The sequence below is a fragment of the Corvus moneduloides genome, chromosome Z (genome assembly GCF_009650955.1).
Source record: "Corvus moneduloides isolate bCorMon1 chromosome Z, bCorMon1.pri, whole genome shotgun sequence".
NCBI lineage: Eukaryota > Metazoa > Chordata > Aves > Passeriformes > Corvidae > Corvus > Corvus moneduloides.
The window spans coordinates 5,841,818-5,862,256 of NC_045511.1; the positions used below are offsets into that span (position 1 = coordinate 5,841,818).

At 36.9% G+C, this 20,439-nt stretch overlaps 1 protein-coding gene across 7 annotated transcripts in view; it reads left to right on the top strand.

Moving 5' to 3' along the window:
• The window catches only part of PDE4D (phosphodiesterase 4D), a 553,794-nt gene that overhangs the window by 434,050 nt on the left and 99,305 nt on the right, over positions 1–20,439 (top strand). For all 7 annotated transcript variants that reach the window (XM_032095592.1, XM_032095591.1, XM_032095596.1 and 4 more), the window contains one exon: positions 16,427–16,618. In XM_032095592.1, coding sequence (XP_031951483.1) covers positions 16,427–16,618 — 192 coding nt within the window. The remainder of the gene's footprint in view (positions 1–16,426; positions 16,619–20,439) is intronic.

Consider the following 20,439-nt stretch of genomic DNA (forward strand, 5'->3'; position numbering starts at 1 on the left):
ATGGGTTTAGATGGATGTGAAGTATGAATTTTTCAGTTCCCAGTAGGTCTTCAGAATGTTTTGCTTCCTCAACTAAAACAGATTGATTTACTAACCAGTAGTTATGTTCTTATTGGTTCCTGGTACTAGAAATAGAAGTTGTGTATGATTCATTGTAACCGAAAGCAAAGCACTGTAGCTCTTTTAACATTCAGACAGGCTAGCTGCTCTAGCTGCTCGCTCTGCCTTCTCCATTTTTCTTTTTTTCTATTTGAGATATTGATCGTGGTAATATTTGGGCTTTTGCTTCAAAATAAGATATTATTTTAGTTTAAATACTCATTAGCAATTGGAAATCCAGAATCAAAAATGAAGAAAGAGTTAGTTTTCAAGAACTTTCCAGCTGCTTTCAAAAATCCTCAGAAGAGACTACTAAAATAAAATAATAATAAAATTGTGATATTAACTGAAATTCCAGTTCAGTTGTTTTACCTGGAGAGAAAATCTAAGAGCTAGCAGCTTTTGGAATTTACTTTTGCTCACTAGCAGATCCCTTTTCTCCAATCTTTAATAAGAAGTATTGATAAACAGAATTTTGTTTGCTGCAGATATATATTTCCTAAAAGGGATGAGCGTGCAGAGTAAGGATCCTTTGTTGTTTCTTCTCCCTTCTCCAAGTCTGATCCATTCCCCCCTTGCCTGCTGCTCCTCTTTTTAAAGTGTGTGAATATGAGGATCTTCCCGTAGTAATCCAGGTGAATAGCGATTTTGAGAGCAGACTTCTGAACCCCTTTGACCTTGCTATCTCTCTGTGGCTCAGAACCATCATCTGATTTTGGAGTTACTTTCTAGTTCATTTGATGTTAAATTAGCCTCAGACATTGTATTCATTGAAGGAAAAGGACCCATTTCCTGAAATTTAGCTCTGCAGAACCAGGTCTTTTGCAATACTTTTTATTGCAGGTGCTTGGAAAATAAATTAAATCCAGCTTCCCATAAAGGACGGAATATAGAGACAATCACAAACATTACTGCATAATGTAATAGTTCTTGAAGATTTAAATGATACAGATATTTCCATGATGGTTTATTTCACTTTCTCAGGTGCTAGGGAACCATATGAAGTTTAATATTTGAAATACAAGCAGAAATTCTCTGCCTCCCTCTTTACTTTAAATACTCCTTGAGGAATTTATTTTGTTTTAATCAAACATTTAGTTTCTCAAGCATGCTATCCCTGAAATTGTACAAACCCATGAATATTCTGAAAATTTATGCTTACTAAATTTCACTTCTATGTTGACACTGAAGTTCATTAGCAAAAACTCTTTATAACTCAATGCTACTTCAGTCATGCATTAGAGAAGTCAGATTAGTTCCTGTTCTCACTGCCTTAACTTTTAACAACCATAGAAAAATTTCGAAGAGGAAAATAGTACACAAACCTGCTATCTTTTTTAATAGCCTGTCTTTCTCATGGATAGGCAGATTCTCCTCTGTGGGCAAAAAGCCATGGCTGGGAGGGGTAAAAAAAGAATAGTATGGGAAGATATGTACTGACAAGGCTTCCTTAACACAAAACTGCAAGATTCCCAGGAGGAGATGCTTGCCCACGTGCTGTCCTGGCAGGGTTGTGTAGTAGAGTATGATAATATATTTGGCCACTGCCAGATTTTTCTCCTTTACACCATAATAATGTTTCATCTGGTGCATTTATTGCCCATTTAACTTTTTTTTTTTTTTTTAATTTATTTAGTCCTTTCTGTTATCGTTCTGAAAAAATAAACAAAACCAAAGAAGCAATCTAATTCTCTCTGAAAGAATTCATCGTTTTCTGTGTCTTATAGAGGTACAGCATGTTGGGGCAAAAATAAAACCACGTTTTATAAAAATCTAATCTGCTTCTCACCTGAAGTGAGAAAGATTTTCTCCTTTAATTTCTAAATATTTTTTATGAAATTTCTTATAATAAATGTTTGATGAAGGGTGCTTGTTTGCTTTCTGGTGGTCTGTTTTGTTGTCATTTTTTCCTCGATATTTTTTTTATTCTCCATTATTCCCTTCTTTTACATGCAAATGTTACAGACATACCCGGTCTAATGTCTTCTTCCACTCCATTTTTATGGAGAGGATCTTAAAAAGCACATGTACCAAAACACGTAAATAAGCAAGTCTTCTATTCTTCCTATTTCTTCACACATCATCTATAAGGAAAAACAGTAAATTTTCTAAATGTCTCATTTTCTCACCAATATCTGCTTTTGATACATTCTTAAAAAGCAGTGTTTCTGTTACATCTTCTGCTCTTATTACTACTCCCAGTAATACTAGTTTTAGGTCATAGGAAGTTTTTTATTTGTTTTGTTTTGGTTGTTTTTAAGGATCAGAACTCTCGGCACTTTATAAACTTCCCATTTTGCAGGTAGGGAAGTGTAAGCACAGAAGGGGATAAAATGATTCAGTCAGGATGACTCATCCAGTGAGAAAACAGGTTTTTGTAGCCTCTTATCCTACTTTATTCCCACAAAAGAAACAAATGTAACAAAGGATTTCCTGGTAGCTTGTCCTTCCTTCAGCTGCCTGCCCACCGCCCCCCGCCCCCCGCTCAGGTTTCTCCTTGAGAACCAAAGACTGTTCATGAATTCTACACCAGAATCACCAGTTAGACACGGTGATGGATGGTGCATCTACAGCGATGCCAGCTGGGAGGGCACACCACCACCACTGTGTGTGGTCAGCATGGCAGTGCCTGGGTATGTAGGCTGAATTTTGCTGACAAGCACTGCTTGAAAAGTAGTTTTTATCTGGCAAAATTGTTGATTCTCCTGGGAACACTTCACAGGATGAAATAACAAAATGTCAGGGCAAAATAGTTGAAGACATTGTTCCAAAAGCAACAATGTTACAGTGACATTTTTTAATCTCTAAATAGGACTGATGAGAGATGGTGGACTTTCTCCTTGCTCTCTTGGATTGCACATTTTGTAATGTTTCCACAGTGATATAATCACCTCCTTGGTGCCAGCAATTATGGCATGTCCTATCCCAATTTTAGTAATGACATCAGGATCAAGAAAATGGACTTTTGGAATCAAGTTGCCCGACAACTTTTTTTGCACTAAGTCAAATGAATCATACACAATTTTTCCTGCTAACAGGAAAAGTCTTTATACAAAAGATGCCTTTATGCATTTGATTTTTCTTTTTCTACTTATAAGAAGATGTCATGCTAATAATTTTGTCCTAAGAAACTCTATAGTTCAGTTGTTATGATTTGTCCAGACTTTGCAATGCTTTTTTTAGCTTAAACACGTATTCTTTTGGTGTTAGGGGGAGAGTTTATGGAAAGAATGAGAAAAGGCAGCACATTTTGCCCAATGGAGAATGGCAGCGGATGAGTTGTTACAGCAGGGAGGATGGTTGATGGATGAGAACAGCAGAAAGCAATCAGTCATCTTCCCTCCCGAAATTTTAGTACAAATTGGAGCACAAAACGTATTCTATGGAATTGGTTTGTGCTTACAGATAACTCTGTAACTGATGAGAAAATTTTAGCTGGCCTTGATAGATCTATAGATATATATATTTCGGCATGGGGGGAGGCTGAGTCGTAAATTTTAATAGAATGGCTTGGTCTTGCTCTGTGAGAAGAATTTCGTGGAAGATTTTGGGTTGCAATACTCTGTGACTTTTGGCTTGCCAGGTCACTCACATTTATTAAAAAAGTATGTTTTTTTCAGCTTCTCTTTCAACTAATTACGTAAAATCCGCTTCTAGGTTTGTTTAATACTGGAAAAATACATGCCTTGCTACAAGCAGTCTAAACTGGTATTTTTGTTACTGCATTCCTTCACAGAGAAAGACTCTTTTCTTTGATGAGGCGTGCTTGGCTTAGCACTGTGTGCGGCATCTGAAGACTGTAGCAACTAGTAACTAGTGTTAGAGGTTCTCCTCTCATTTCTAGTTAATTTTTAATAGTCCTTGAGCATTTTTAGACTTCTGTTTATTTAGGTATTTTACCAAATGATAGTTGTATAATATGTATAGCAACTTTACACCCCATAATACTTGCATTATTTTGTTAACAGATAAAGCACTATATCTACAGCTCTATATGTTTTGCCTTGTCACTTTTCCTTTCAGAGTCCAACAGTCATGTGTACAATAGGAAGCATATGGTGACTGGTAGAAACATACTATATAAGGGCACAATAGATTGTAGCAAGAACATGGTTATATTAAAGTAGTAGTTAATCAAAATGAGACTGTGAATGAAGTGTTCCAATGATCTTGAAGATGAGCAGAACATCAAGGAAGTCATGCATGCATTATAAGCAAAATGGAATGTGTTTTTCTTTGTCTGTGTACTAACCACTAGAAGGTACACCTGCAACACCGCATTTGAACTCCGAGATTTCTGATGGCCTACCATTAGCAGTGGTTGGTAGTGCTACAGCAGGCTGAAATACAAAACTGGAGATAAACAATAGCAAATGCAAGAGTCTTCAACATGTGCTCAAATGTTTCCATAATAACCTGATATCCATGTTATTATGATTGAAATGTCAAGCACAAAAGCCAAGATTGCATTTGACTTAGGAGCTTTGGTTTAGTTCCATGCATAAATAAATTTATAATTTATCTGTATGGTCTTATATTGGTTTTACTCAAAACAAATGCAACTCAATTCATGAGATATTTGATATTTTATAATTTTCTTGCTTCTCATCATATGGTCAATAATATGCATTATTGACAATCTGCTGTTCATATGTGTTGTAAAAGCAGCTATAATGCTTTCATTGGCTTTTCTATGCTGCTCACCACTATGACAGCTTACTGCTTCTCACAGGTGATTAAGTTAATTTTCATATCATCCTTGTCATAGAAGGAATTGTTGTCATCCTCACTTATTAGATATCAAACCACAGAGATTAAAGTGAAAGAATTACCTAACTAGAACATACAAAACATGATGTGTAGGACTTTGGGATTTTGATCTCCTTGACATGGAGTGACTCTTGTATTCAGAGCACTGTTTCAATGAAAGGGTGAGAAAATGATGAGTGGCTGGGCTACAAGGGGTATGTAGCACTTCTACTTGCTTCTTCTTACTCTTTTTCATTGGCATTCACTTTTAGCACTCCTAGAGAGAGATTAGTGGATCTGATGAACCTTTGATCCACCCAGAAGCAGCTCAGATGTTCTGAGTTAATCTGTGTTTGTGAGTGTGGATACCCACATGGCTTAAGCATGTGGATACCTCAAGAATGAAAAACACTTAACTAGTGACGTGTGATAAAGTTTGTGTAAGTGACTGGTTCATTATCAGGTGCTTTGCAGCTTGAGCAAATATTATATGCAGTTCCTGATGATAAAATCACTCTTACTTCTCTGTAGCCCTTTGATTCAGTACCTACCTTCTGCAGTGAAAGACACAAATATCCCACCCACAGGGGCTTCTTCCACAGAGTCCTCTGAGGCTCTGAGCAAGACAGGAGATTTAAAAAAAATACTGCAGTAGCACTTCAGATTTTTTCAGTACTGCTGATACATGAGGCAACAGACTTAAGGTTGGCCTTTTTGAAATTTATGAAGATATTCACAGAATCAGTAAAAAGAAAAAAAGCATTTTGCAGACACTTAGCTAAACTCCGCTTTGTGCAGCAAAATGAGAGTCACTAGAATGTCTCACAAAACAGTTTCCACAATGTTACTTTAAACATGAAAAAATATTATTTTCTCTGCCACTTTCTATCAACAGTTGACTCACTTTCTCTCTTAAAAACTTGTACAGAAAGTTGCAGCACCACTGGACAGAATTTAGTAATTTAGCAACAAGAAAACACAGACCCATAATGTGGACCATCAGGCAGCCTTCCTAGGTAATGCTATTAGGCATTGTAATAATATACTTAACATTAAAATAATGTCCTAAAAATCAGGAAAAACAAGACCCAAATGATTCATTATTGTAGATTATAATTTGCTTTGGACTAGTGACATGAATTATCTTTGACATTACATGTACTCAGTGAACGTGCTCAGGGTCTAACATAAGTATGAGCGCATACACACAAGATAATTCAGTCTCAGCACTCCTCCAAGGTTAGCTCCTGAACTAGTTTCCTTTTAAAGGTTGTTTTTTGGATGTGACAACGGACTTCCAGAGCCCAAATCACTATATACACCTCGATACATTTAGTAGAAGTCTAGGGAAGTGGAAGCAACAAAAAATCTAGCACATTTGGTAAACTAAATACAAAAAATACAGTATAAAATAAAAATAATTAAATATAAGAAATAGAAACTAAAAAAAAAAAATCTAATAGCCAAAATTTAGAAAATTGAAATGAACTGAAGTGAAAAGGATGAAATAATTTTGCTAAACTGAAGTAGAAAAATTTTAGAACTCTGGTGGTCTTAGTACCTTGAGCTTCCAACCTTTATAAAATATATAGCTTGCTTTCAGTGATAATTGTTGTTAATATATCCCAACACAAATTCTTGTTGAAGTAGAATTCGTTTGTGATTTATTGCCAGCAATTACTTATTGCAATTAGAGGAATGTTACAATGCTATGAGGAAAAAAATGTTTCCCATTAAACATAATTATGTGTCCTTTACCTAGAGCTTTCATTGTCATGGGCAATATCTAAAGAAACAACTGCAGTTTCTTATCCAGCTGCCTCCTGTCCATCCTCCTCTGAAGCTGGCCTTGATTTCATGTTGATATTTATGTGTGCATGTTGTACTGGTGAAACAAATCATTTTCTCTGTGCAAGGTCCCTATAGTTTGGAGCTTCTCTTTGGGCTTTTCTGTCCACAGCCCTTATCCATTTTCTGCATTGAACACTTTTTGAAGAAAGGGTTGCTTAAGGTCAGTTGTGCAAAGATTTAATAATTATGAGCTTAGTGATGCTGAGGATTGCAAGATCCTCTTGTCATAATGGTCACCCCCTGGCTCACTGGATCTCTTTCTAAAAAGAACTTGGGCCTCTTAGAATGAGTCCAGAGGAGTCCACGAAGATGATCAGAGGTCTGGAGCACCTTTAGTGTGAGGACAGGCTGAAAGCGCTGTGCTTATTCAGCCTGCAAGAGAAGGGAGACTTAGAACACCAGGGAGAATTTAGAACACCTCCAGTACCTGAAGAGGGCCTGCAAGAGCACTGAAGAGAAACTTTTTGTGAGAGAATATAGTGACAAGAGGGAAGCTAATGGCTTTAAGCTGAAGAAGGGTAAGTTTAGACTAGATGTTAGAAAGAAATTCTTCATTGTGAGGGGGGTAAGGCACTGGAAAAGGTTGCCCAGAGAAATTGTGGATGTCCCATCCCTGGAAGTGTTCAAGACCAGGTTGGATGGATATCTAAGAAACCTGATCTGGTGGAAGGTGTGTTCCTGCCTATGGCAGGTGGATTGAAACTGGATCATTTTTTGGTTCCTTCCAACCCAAACCAGTGTATTCTATCGTTCTATGCTGTATTTTCTGGAATGGGAGAGTAGCATGGTGTAACCATGAATGCTTAGTTCTGCCACCTTCTGTCTCAGGTACTCTTTGCAGAAGATATTTTTCACTAAGCACAAAGTAAGTGTAACCATATCTTCTGTGACTTAGTGTTTATCACCATTGGGGTTATACATGACGATGTTTCAGAAAGATATGTTTGCTGGGAATGCATATTAGTGTGATCTCTGGGAATATTTATACTTATTTTATGGACTCCGTGTTTTCATCAGTACTGTAGGGTGTTGATTTAAATGTTATAGGTCTGAGAAACTACCTCTTTTCCTACATGCTTGCTTTACCACACTAGTAATTCATAAAGAATATATAAGCAATTTGATCACTTTTGGTAATGGAGTCCAACTGAATTTACAGAAAGAGGAGGCTGAGCTCTTTCAGTGTATTGAATTTTCCTTCTCTGGCACAAGTCTGGTTCTCAACCATGTTCATACATTTATTTCTTTATTAGTTTTTCCTGAAGGAAAGCTGTTATGCTAGTATCTTAGGAAAGCTGCATTTTAACAAGGATTAGTCAATATGCTTGGTGGATGGTTTGCATATTTTTATAAATTGATAAATAAACATCTTGATATACTTTGAAATTTTATTGTACTACGTTTAAAATAAGACGTAATTAATGGCCCTATGCTATATGGTCACACTCAGTGCAAGTTGGTGTTGTATCTCAGCATCCAAATACTGCTCAAAAAGTAGTGATGCAGGAAAAGAAGTTGGTACAGTTGGATCAAAACTCACCCTGGAAAGAAAAACACTTTTTCTTGAATTTCCTAAAGAAATTAGGTAAAGTGATTTTTTTAAAAAGAGTTTGAAGGTAGTTCAGTATTTATGCCATCCAGAGGAACCTAAACAGGCTCAAGTGGGTGCATGGGATCTCATGAAGTTTAGTAAGACAAAGTGGAAGGGTCTGGGCTTGTGTCAGGGTAACCCCTGATATCAACACAGACTGGAGGAGGTGAACAGATCAAGAGCAGCCCTGAGAGAAGGACTTGCGAGGCTGGACATGACCCAGCCATGGGCACTCACAGCCCAGAAAGCCAAACATGTCCTGGGCTGCATCCAAAGCAGCGCGGCCAGCAGGGCCAGGGAGGGGATTCTGCCCCTCTGCTCTGCTCTGCTGAGACCCCACCTGCAGTGCTGCATCCAGCTCTGGAGTTCCAGCATGGGAAAGACATGGAATTGCTGGAGCAAGTCCAGAGGAGGCCCCAAAGATGATCAGAGGGATGGAGCCCCTCTCCTATTAGGAAACACTAAGAGAGTTGGGTTTGTACAGCCTGGAAAAGAGAAGGCTTTGAGGTGACCTAATTGCAGCTTGCAAGTACCCAAAGAGAATTTACAGGAGAGATGGAGAGATACATTCACAAAACCATGTAGTGACAAGACAAGGGAGAATGGCTTCAAACTGAAAGAGAGTAGGTTTAGATTAGATATAAGGAAAATATTCTTTACTGTGAGGGTGGTGAGGCACTGGAACAGGTTGGCCAGGGAAGTTGTGGACACTCCATCCCCGGGGATCATAGAATCATAAACTCATAGAATTATGGTCTGATTTAAGTGAATGGTGGCAGATAGACTGTAATCAGATAATGACAGTAATAGAGTGGAGAACCATCAGTTCAGCTGAGACTGCGCTCTTAGAAATGCAGTTGATGGGTACCTGCAGCAATGGCATACAGGGGTGGCAGGGACCAGCAGGCTTGTGCGGTACTTGGAGCACCCCAGGGCTTGCTGCCTAGTCTTTCTCATACCTGGATCAAGTGGTTCTGTGTTTCAAGATTCTTTTTCTTGGAGAATATTGTCCAAAATACTTCTAATTCTTCAAGATGTTCTGCAGATTTTCACATTCAGATCTCAAGCTGCTACTGGTTTTAGCATTGGGGAGAAGAGTTAATGTCTTGGTGGCTTTTTCTGTTATCTAAAAGTAGGAATAATAGTCCCATTAGATTTATTAGATCAGAAGAACCATACAAAGTGACTTAAATCTAGTAGAAGCATGATTACCACATTTCTTGGAAACTGTTTTTTGTTTCATGTCTCTTTTTTTTTGTTTGAATTGTTGCTATACTAAAATAAGACAACTATTTCAGCTTCAAAGAAACATGAAATGCATGTGATAGGATCTAGAATCTGGCATTCTGTCTGAACACCACATTAGTGGAAAGAAGTTCATTCCAAAGAGCCAAGTTTTGAGAATAAAACTTGCCAGGTGAGGGATGATATTCTCTCTGAGGAAAAAAATAAAAGGAATCACAAAGGGAATCCTAGTATGGTTGAGCACAAGAGGCAATTTGATTCAATAGGTGCCTTAAAAAAGTGTTTCATGCCAAATGAATAGACCACTGAGGTATAACTAAGAATAATGAGGTGATATTGTGGAAAGCACATCTTCAGTTGAGTACCAGGAAACTGTTCAAAGCTAAAGTACCAAAGAAATGGAATAGTCATCACAGGAAACTCCTTGCTTGGAAACTTCATAACAAAACATGAAGCAGTTTGTTTTCAGAGATTGAATTTCCTGAGATACTTGCTAGAAAATCATGACACAGAAGATAAATAGATAGTCAGAGTTCCTTTGTTAACATGTTTGAGTAGACCAACTCTTACAAACCAGTCTGCTTCATTGTATTTTTTGTCCTACACATCTTCTATTTGTCTGTTTTCTGGGCTTTTAATGCTAAGTCTTGTAATTTTAGACCTAAGTCTTGTAATATTAAGCCTTCTACACTCAAATATTTCTAAAAACAGTTATGCCAAGAGCAAAAGCCAAGTTCTGCTGCTAAAAAAATATCATGAAATGTCACATTTTATTCTTTTGCTTGGAATTTTGATACTGGAAAATCTATCTACACCACTTCTAAATATGGAGTTAATCATAGGGCTTGCTTTCTGAATTGCTTAACTGGAAACTCAAAGCCACAAGCAGATAGTTGGCTTGAATTCTACAGTGGTACATGAAAATTCACATTTAGATCATATGTTCCTTTTAATATCATTTGGTTACAATTGACTGGAAATATTTTAAGTAATGGAAGGCAAAAGTTTTTGTTATCTTTTCTGCAAAGAATATAAAAATATCAGTTCACATATAAACATTTTTTTTCTTCAAATATAGAGAATAGGTGTTATATTCTTTCTAAAATATCAATATAAATATTTCTCTTTTTCTTTCCTCTTTTTACTGAGGGGTTTTTTGTGGGTTTTTTTTTTTTTGGGGGGGGGGTTTTTTTGGTTGGTTTGGTTTTGTTTTTGTTTGTTTGTTTGTTTCTGTTTTTTTGTTTTTGTTTTTAGCTAGTCTTGGGGTAAAAGAAAGAAAAGAGAAAACCAGATGTGGACTCTTCTGCTTCACTGGGTAGACACTGTCAGAAAGGAAACATTTTGAAAGGTCTCAAAGAATTAGCCTGCTATTCAATTATATAAATCCACTGATTTAGTTTGACTTGTTTTTTTTCTGATGCTGCAGGTTAGCCTATTCAACATCTAAAATCTTCTGGGAACCTGTAGCAGGGTCAGATTAGTGACAACTTATTTCTTTCTGATAAAGAAAATTCTAAAGTTTCATCTCTCATCTAGGTATAACTATCTCTGGCAGAAAAAGGGGACACCCAAACTGTTGGCACAATTTAATGCTTAGTTTATTAATAAGCGATAAAAAGGCCCAAGTGAAGTCACAAAGACCTACCAAGCAATCTTAAATACAGGTACACTGTGGCCTTTCTCTACAATCCTCCAGATTCATGGTGCATGCCACCAGCTATTGTGGCCCACTGCTTACTTAATTCTGAAGCAATCCAAGCTATACATTCAGATTCTGCTTTTGAAGGCAGTATCCAATCCTTCCCTTTCTCCAGTTGCTAAGGCTTCCTTCCCCAGAGGTTGGCTCCTGTCCTGGAGCACAAACAATAAATAGTTTACCCTTTCCTTGGAACCTTACAGTTTTATTACCTTGCTTTTACTCTAAATTAGATCCTGTTCAAAGGGAATTGCTGCAGGGCAAGTCTTCTGTGATAATTTCTGTGAATTACAGCTGCTATACCAAATGCACCCATTTTGTGTGATATTGGGATTGTGCTACCAGGTATAAAAACAGGACATGACTTCTTGGAAGTGAGGACGTTTAGATGTGTAGGTAGGTCATAGAACAGATGGCTGGAGAGATTGCTTGACACTAGGACAATGGACTCCTTTGATGGGGGAAAAGAATTGCTCCTCTAGAACTTGCTTGTCCCCCTGTAATGTTACAGATGGCCTCAAAAGATAAGATGTCCCCAGAGGTTCAATTAATTTGGCTCTCTCTCCCTGTAGTTTCCAAGATAAGATGAAAGCGAGGAGATACTTGCAGGGGAATAGCAGGAACACAATTTGCATTCTTAAAAAGCCTAGTAAGTTCTTTATTTTAGGGTGAAATTTATTTCCTTCTCTCTCCTACTATTGCTTATTTCTCTAAAAGTAAAAACCACACAAAACCAAAAGAAAATAACCCCTCCAAAGTGCTGCAGGATTAATGCTGAATTCTCAGTACTAAGGAAAACCAACACTAAGATTTTCTATGCAGCCTTAGTTACAAACTCTTGAGTATAGTGATTGTGATGCCATTATTCTTTACGTAACTTAAGTCTATATTTTATACACAGGCCTCCACATTTTTTCTTCTCGCAGCCTTGCAGAGAGTAGGAAACCACTCTTTAGGGACTCAAAAGGAAGTCTGTGAAGGGTTTCTTTCAATATGCAAAAAAGCTGTGCAGTCATTAACAATGAAGAAGTGCTGCTGAGATTCAGGATCCAGAACCTCTCCTGATCTTGCCACAGAGTCCTAGTATTGTCTGAAGCAAATCTCTAATAATCTTCCTGAAGTTTGCTTGTGGTCTTGTTGTTAGTTGTCCTATTAGGAGCATGGGGAAGATCAGCCATGAACATTTACAAATCTCTCAGTTTTGTCCCCATCTTAGTACAGAGCCTAGATGACAGAGTGGGCAAGAAGTAAACATGATGAATAGCCGAACAAGGAAAAAACCTCAGAATTTCATCTCATGTCATGTTTGTCATCATTGAACACTGAATAAAGCAGGCTCTAAAGATAAACACTATCCACTAATGCCTTAAAATGTTTTGTCAAAATGCAGACACAAAAGTTGCTGAATTGTCACTGACTTTTCATGGCTTTGGCATCTCCACAGTTGGAGCAAATCTCTTTGAACATACAAAATTCTGTAATGTCTGTGCCAAATGCTCCAGTCACCACAGGCAGTTTCAGTTTGCATGCATTATGCAAAGTGCCCAGAGCTAGCTGTACAGCAGTGGTGTAAAATTCTGTCTTTAAATGGCCCACTTACTGCCTGTGAAATGAAAGCAAAACAGTTCCTGTGCTCTTTAGTAACAACTTCCATGAAGATGTTGTTCTGTTTCTATTATTTCCAATTCACAACATATTCTTGTTGTAGCTTGAAACTTAACGGGAGTGGAAAGATAAATATGAAGCAAGGACAGCTGATTTTTTGCAATTTCTGTTCAGGCAAGTTAAAGAGTCTGTCCTATTTCATATCTTAAACTTTTGGGTTTTTAAGTGTATGAAACAAGGAAGAGCAAAGAACTGGTGTGAAATTGTTCAATTCCCCATTCTGATTCTCTCTTCTTTTGATGCAGTGTAGTCAAAAGCACAGTTTCTTGCAAATAAGACTTGTGATTCAGACAAAGAAACAATTTCTATTATTTTCATTGTAATAACTCTTGCTTTGATTTAGAGTTCTACAAGCTTTTGTATCTGAAAGTGTTGGCAAATGTCTCAAAAAGATCTAAACAAGACACTTAACTGCTACAACATTTCAGAAACTTTTTACTATAAACATACGTTTCTGAAAAAACAGTGCTGTATTCACACTCCCCTTTGACTGTAGAACTGAATAATTTTTTTTTTGACGCATATTTTTATAAAAGACATTTTCTTGGAACAGCGCGAGGCAAATCCAGCTGGTATATTTGGATCCTGTTTATTACTTTTTACACCCATCTAGTGGTCACGACGCAGTACAACAGGATAAAACTCCTGTTGCAACAGCAATGTCTTGCACAAACTTGTGCTTACCGGGTGGTGCAAAAAAAAAAGACCTCTCCCAGCTGGTGGAACCACACTTCTAGCTAATAGTCTTCTAAATTTTAAAAATTCACTATGTCACAATCTGTCAGTGAAATCATTTGTAGAAGCCTGCCTTCGTTTCTAAGTGGAAGAAATAAGATTGGTAATATAATTTTCATATGAGGTCCACAAAAGGGGGTGAAGAAAATAAAACAGATCTGCAAATAAAACCGTATCCCTTGAATTGAACTAAATACTTTTGAACCAGTTGAATATTTAGTCCACTGTTAAAGAAATCAGTTTATTATTTACTCTGTATTCAAAATTTTCCTCCTGTGAGAGGGACTTACTTATCTTCACTTATTTATATCCAGCTTTTAACTTTTGCTTTAAAGTTCCCAGGCAAGCTTATATGTATTTGAAATTATACTTCCATTGCAGAAATTTGTCTTACTGAGCACAGGAGTAAACTATTGTCTTCTATTTTACCTAAAATTGCAGGAATTATCTGCTCTCCTGCCCTCAATAGAAAAACAAAATATACAGACTGTGTATTGACTAGGAGTTTGTGATTTCTTGAAACTGTTTAAAGAGGAAAAAATTGTTCAGGCAATGAAATAGAAATCTTAGGAAATTTGGATATGATGAGATAAAGCCTTCATTACTATTGTGATTATTTTGTGCTCCTTCAATATTTAGGAATTCAAGCTGAAAAGATATGGATTGATAATAATTAACAGTAGTCATGCTAGTAGGAGTGGTAATACGGTTATGAACTAATGACACTACAAGCTGCAAAGGACATCTTAGTGTAGCATTCATGGTATCCTGACCTTTCCAATGCATTCTCAAATATTTTTTGTGAGCAGATCTTGCAGTGATCACAAAGATGCAACAAATAGGGAAAATGAAAGTCGGAGAAGATCTGCACAGTCCAAGATCACCTAGAAGGCTGGTGGCAGAACTCTCATTTGATGTCTCATGGTTTAAGCTTTCTTAGTTTGAGATTGGTAAAGCAGTAGCACATTTAAAGACACAGAAAAAAGTATACAGACATAATCAAATTAAATCAGTTCTGGGAAGAAGTGTATGTGTTTGGATTTACTGACAAGTAATTGTTCTGAAAACTAGAGTGAAAAGATAATTAAATTACTATGCTGTCCTGAAGTTTTTTTATCATATTTTCTGTATTTTTAAAAAAAAAGAGAAACAAACAAACCAACTCCATTTGCTTTTCTACACTCAAACTGTATGAGATGAGCACAAAGAAAATATTATAGTCTGAAAGTGGCAGTAAGCTTGCAGTTCCAGATATGTGTGCAAAGTAACAAATAAGCAATGAAATAAATAATGAAACAAAAATCCATCCTCTGCTAGGCAGTGTGCATCTGTATCAAAATAAGCAATATGTTTCTTTGATTAGTTCATTTAACAAAGGAAAAAAAGGTCATGGGAATGCTGTCACTTCAGCAAAGAATTGAAGTGGCGACTCATTGAAACCTCAGGTCAATGGTAGATAAAACAAGTGGGTACAGAGTAGTATGTAACAGTTGTGACACCTGTGCTAGGCTGAAGTCTAATGAACAGCTGACTTGGACTGCATTGTTTCTGCTGTTATTAGCTGTAAATGGAAACCTGTAGGTGTCCTTCAAATGAGCACCATTTTCAAAATGAGTACTTTTTATGGGGTCAGCAAAAATGCATAATATGGTGCTAGTACTTATCCATGTTTAAAAAATCATGTGAAAGATCAGCTTCTCATCCCTCATTGTTAAATGCTTTAGCAGTGTTATTTATGTCCCCTTTAGTATGGCAAATGAGCCTAGAGACCTAGTTCTTGCTGATCCACACATTTGTAACCTCTCAGACTGCATACCACAAGACATCCAAAAATGAAGCCACATGCTGCAGAAAGCCTCCATATAGTACCAAATGCAGCTGTTGTGCTGTCAAGCAACACAGGTTGCTGTGAACACGCCCCCTCAGCACCAGTGTTTAATCATTTGCAGACTCCTGTTCAAGGTCTTTGCACTGATTTTCAAAGGCCTTTGTGGAAACATTGCCATCTATGTGAAGCAGCATCTACTTCCCCATTCTCTTTCTGTTCCCTTGTCTTTCATCATCTCCTAAGAAAAGTGTTCTGTAGGAATGATAAGCCTCTTTACCTATCTTCATACCAAACACAACAATCAAAAGCACTGGATCTAAACTGTGTGGTTCAAAGACACAAATGGCTACAGAAGTTCTGCTGCTTGGCCATGAACAATGGACTCGTTTATTCCATCTGTTTGTAAAACAGCAAATATTATGCAGGCAGATGTGCCCAAGCACACATATATGCATTAATGCCACCTCAGCACTTTGCGTATTGGGATAAAATAAAGGACATTCTTGAAATATTTTTGTAGTAACAAAATGTTAGGATTGGGTACTCAATAAGAAAAAAGCCCTCAACTGCCTTAGCAGTGGGAGGAGACAGGATAATTGTGGTCCAGCTTAGGAGTGATGAGACCTGAAGAAGTAAAAATGAAACATCATGTTTCCTCTGGTGTAGAGCTCATGGATACTCTGCATGCAGAGAGGTATAAAGCTTCCTGTATTCCTAACAGCGTCGGGTTTTTTTCTGCCAAATTTCTTTTCCTTCAGATTTGGGTGGGTTTTTTTTGTTTATCAGTAATTTTAAAGTATATCTCTATTTTGCCTCACATTTTTTCGTAGCAGTGGACATGACCTGGTCTTTATTTCCCCATTAATATCAAGAGGCAATTAGCTATGATAATTTTTTCAGAAGGGTGTTTATTAAATTTAAAAATTCTTAGGTCAATGACATAAAAATTTTTCTCTTCTTTTTGCAGTTTCGATGTAGACAATGGTACATCATCAGGACGAAGTCCCTTGGACCCCATGACAAGCCCTGGGTCAGGGCTAATTCTTCAGGCAAATTTTGTCCACAGTCAACGTAGGGAGTCTTTCCTTTACCGGTCAGACAGTGATTATGATCTGTCTCCAAAGTCCATGTCCAGGAATTCCTCCATTGCCAGTGATATGTAAGTACCTTATAAAATAATTCTAGTCTATAATTTGTTCAATATCAAGATTTTTGCAGCCACAAGATATTTTTTTTTGAAAAATCGAAGGCAGTAATCACTTACACTAGTGAAGTAATGGAAAATTGTTTGTTTATTACTTTAATGAAGATTATACTTGTTCCTGCAGCTTTTTGAAGGATGTCATGAGGGTGTACTTGAAATGTTTATACACTCTATTAGCTTTGACAGAATAATAATGACAGTCAATACTGGTGTACTAAAACCCTAAGGAGAACTATTTTCTGGCTCTTTAGTTATTTTCAAGAAAAACAATACAAACTCAATTGAGGCTTCTTCATGATCTTAAAAAATAGATTCAATTTATTTACAACAGGAGTCTTATGTTTTTAGAGAAAAGATTTACCAGCTGGCAGAAAATAATATATTTGAGAGAGAAAAAATTATTTCAAATACCCTCTTAGCTAAAAGACAAAACTCTAACAAAAACCTTTATAAACTTATTCTGTCCTCTCTCACTATTCTGTGAAGTGTGTATTTTCTGCAAGTGGCTCGTACTTTTCAAGTATGTGTGGACCCGAGGTTGCATGCGTAGTGGAAGTCAGATGCAAATCTCTGTTTATTTGTAAGACACCAAAAATATTTAAATGTTCTATCTTCTAGTCACTTCTATGTAGGAGAAATTAACAAATATTTTTGTTTGGTTGGTTTTTTTGCCTAAACTGCTCCGAATTTCTTGGTCAAATTGGTGTTTATGGTTCAAATATTTATCTAAAATAAAGGATCAGTCTTGTCAGAATACCTCAGTGAATGCTGTTTTTTAATGGGGCAAAGACTTATCGATATCGCCTTCAAAAAAATAAGAGTAGGTGCAAAAAAGAATAAGGATTTTCATAATAATGAGTGAAATTAGAGCTGATATTTAACTTGAAGTCATAAATGAACACTCCTATTTTTTTTCAGCTTATATAATTTTTGGAGCTGTTATTTCCTTTAATTATAGCTCTTCTTCTATGTAGAGTGTTAAGGTAAGAAAAATTCCTGCCTTTATAGAGGGTTAGTGTAAGGTCCATGACTCAGTTAAGCTCTGTAGATTGAAGTACTCGGTAAGCTTTGTGCTAAATGTGACCAATTTTTGTTGAGACAAAATGGGTTAGAACAAGAGCGTTTTATCTTACTTTGTTATAAAAAAAAATGCATTTTTCTTGGAAATAGTACCCACCTTCCAGCAAATCTTCCTGTGACAGGTATTCTTTTCTTCGAGGGAGAAGAGTCAAGTTTTTAGTATCTCACCTGTGCCATGATAACATTTGTAAAGATTTCTACATTGAGGAGGACAATCCAGCTGACTGCATTGCTCAGATGAGTCATTTCAATGAACAATTCAATTAGTGCTTCATCCTTGAACTCACAATCCACTTCATTTCCTAGAATTTTGGACAATTTTTCAGCACATGGCAGTAAATTGGATAAACAATATAATTACTGAAACAGCACAGATTTTCTCCTTTTTTCTCTATCTATTTTTCCTTTCAAACTTTTCTGGAAACAATTTACATATAAAATTTATTTGACCTCACGTCTTCATAGATTTTCACAGTCTCTTGTCACAGATGAACTTTTGTACTAAGAAGGTAAATACTCCTGCCACTGTTTAGGAGGGGAGCACATAAGGAAATGTAAAAGGCATGTTCTAACCATGGAATATTAATCATTTATCAATAAGCCTAACTGTAATAAGTGTAGCTGTATCACAGATATTACATGCAAGAAAGCCAAAGAATAAAAGAGGGGAAAGTTTAAAAAGATAAAATAGCAAGGAAAAAAAAATAAAAATCACAAAAGGCCTTATGTATAGAACCAATGATAAGCTGAATATGCTCATGCAAAGGAAACCCACTGAATATTATTAAAATAAAGAAACAACTATGATTCAGGACATTGCTAAATGAGGTGGAAGATGAAAGGGTTGGTTGACAGGAGAAGTACACAAATTTTAGGTTAGTCCCAAATTATCCTATTTCCCTTGTGCATCTATATACATGCTTAAGTATTTTTTGTTTTTTAAACATGAGCAATATGTATTACAAAATAGACACATCATTCAGGTAATTTAAGTGGATTAATTGTACATGGCAGTTTAGTCTAGATCCCCTGATTCTTTAACCAGACTTGATGTTTCACTTTGTAAAGAAAAAGAGAAAGCAAAAGGCATATGTCTTGTATTTGTAAGGAATACAGCATAAAGAATTCTGGCATTCCCATTACTCTCAAATACTAAACTTACAATAATACGTTCTAGTCAGTCAATACTTCAAGATTTTAGTGAAATTTGGAATGTCATGTTACGACAGCCAGTGGATGGCAGTGCTGAAATGCTGAATTCATTGTGCCATTATTTATTATGTATGCAGCTCTAGCCAAGGAAGGGAACAAGTTGTGCTCAGTTGTTTGCAAACCCAAAATGAAAAGATGGGCTCTGCTACAAACAGCTTATAAAGTCAAAGTATAAGATGATAACTGAGAGACTAATACAGTCAGATACTATACCCAGGGGAAGGTACAATGCCACTCACTATGCTCAAAGTAGTAAACCTGACAGAAAAGGCAAAGGGAGTTTCACTTAGGGAGTTGAGATGGAAGGTAAAGAAACAAGTGCAGAGAAGGGACAGGTGGAAAGTTTTTTAAACTCAGAGAATCCAAAGTACATTTTTATGAATTAGCTGTGGAAAAGAATAAAAGATAGAAGTGCAAAAGATTATGAGTGCAAGGCTGCTTTGATGAGAGAAGGTTAGTGGGACAAATATGGGTGCAGTTAGAGGCAGAAAAAGCAGCTGAATGTAAGAAAGGAAAAGCATATAAAATGGAGTGGGGGTCACGTAACATTGTTTCAGTTATCCCTTGGAAGAAATAACATGGTCTTTGACAATAATAAAAGCAGGACATGGAGATTATATACAAAGATTAGGAAACGTTGCTAAAGTTTGTGAACTGGAGAGGTGGGTGGTTTAGACAGGAAGATGCAAGGTCCAAGGCAGATGAGCACAGATGTGTTGTGAAGCCTCTCTATGGGATTTCCAGCAGAGAAATAAGGATGTGCAAAAGAAAAAGAAGAAACTGAGTGAGGCAGTGAGGGGTAGTGAGACAATATGAAGAATTATAGTACAGGATCTGTGATGAAAGACAGGAAAACAAGTTTAAAGGGAAGGAGAATAAAGAATGGAAAACAAAAAACCCAAAAAAGTTCCCAACAGCAACACATAGGAGAAAGTGAACAGTGCCTAGCTGAAAGACATGCAAAATCATTATTGGAATAATTGTCAGGCCTACGTTTGAAGACATTAGTGAAGCAGAGAGCTGTGTGGATATCTTGCTGAGGTGGCCTGATTACTTAATGCTGACTTGTTTGAGCTGCTGCGGCTGCCCAGAACTTGCAAATGCAGGAAGAGTTGGAAGTGGTAACACTTTTTATGCCCTTCTTGTTAAGGGATCACTGCCCTGGTTAATGGAGCAAGAGATCAAATTAGTAGAGAATTTCTGTTTTAGCAAAACCCAGGACTCTAATCAGGTTAAAAAATAGTTTCCTAGGAAAAAACAAAACCCCAGTAAGCTGTCCACTGCTGCATCACAGCCCATGTTTGATGCCACTCTGAAGGGAGAAAACATGTATAATCCTCCTGTGATTCTGAAGAAGCAGACCAGAGGATAGCATCCAGGCCAAAGAACCAAGGCACTCTCAGTAGACAAGTCTGTCCAAGCTCCACTGTGTCTTCTGAGTGTAAGAAGATGTCTTCTGACCTCTCACTTAAGTCTGTCCTTCT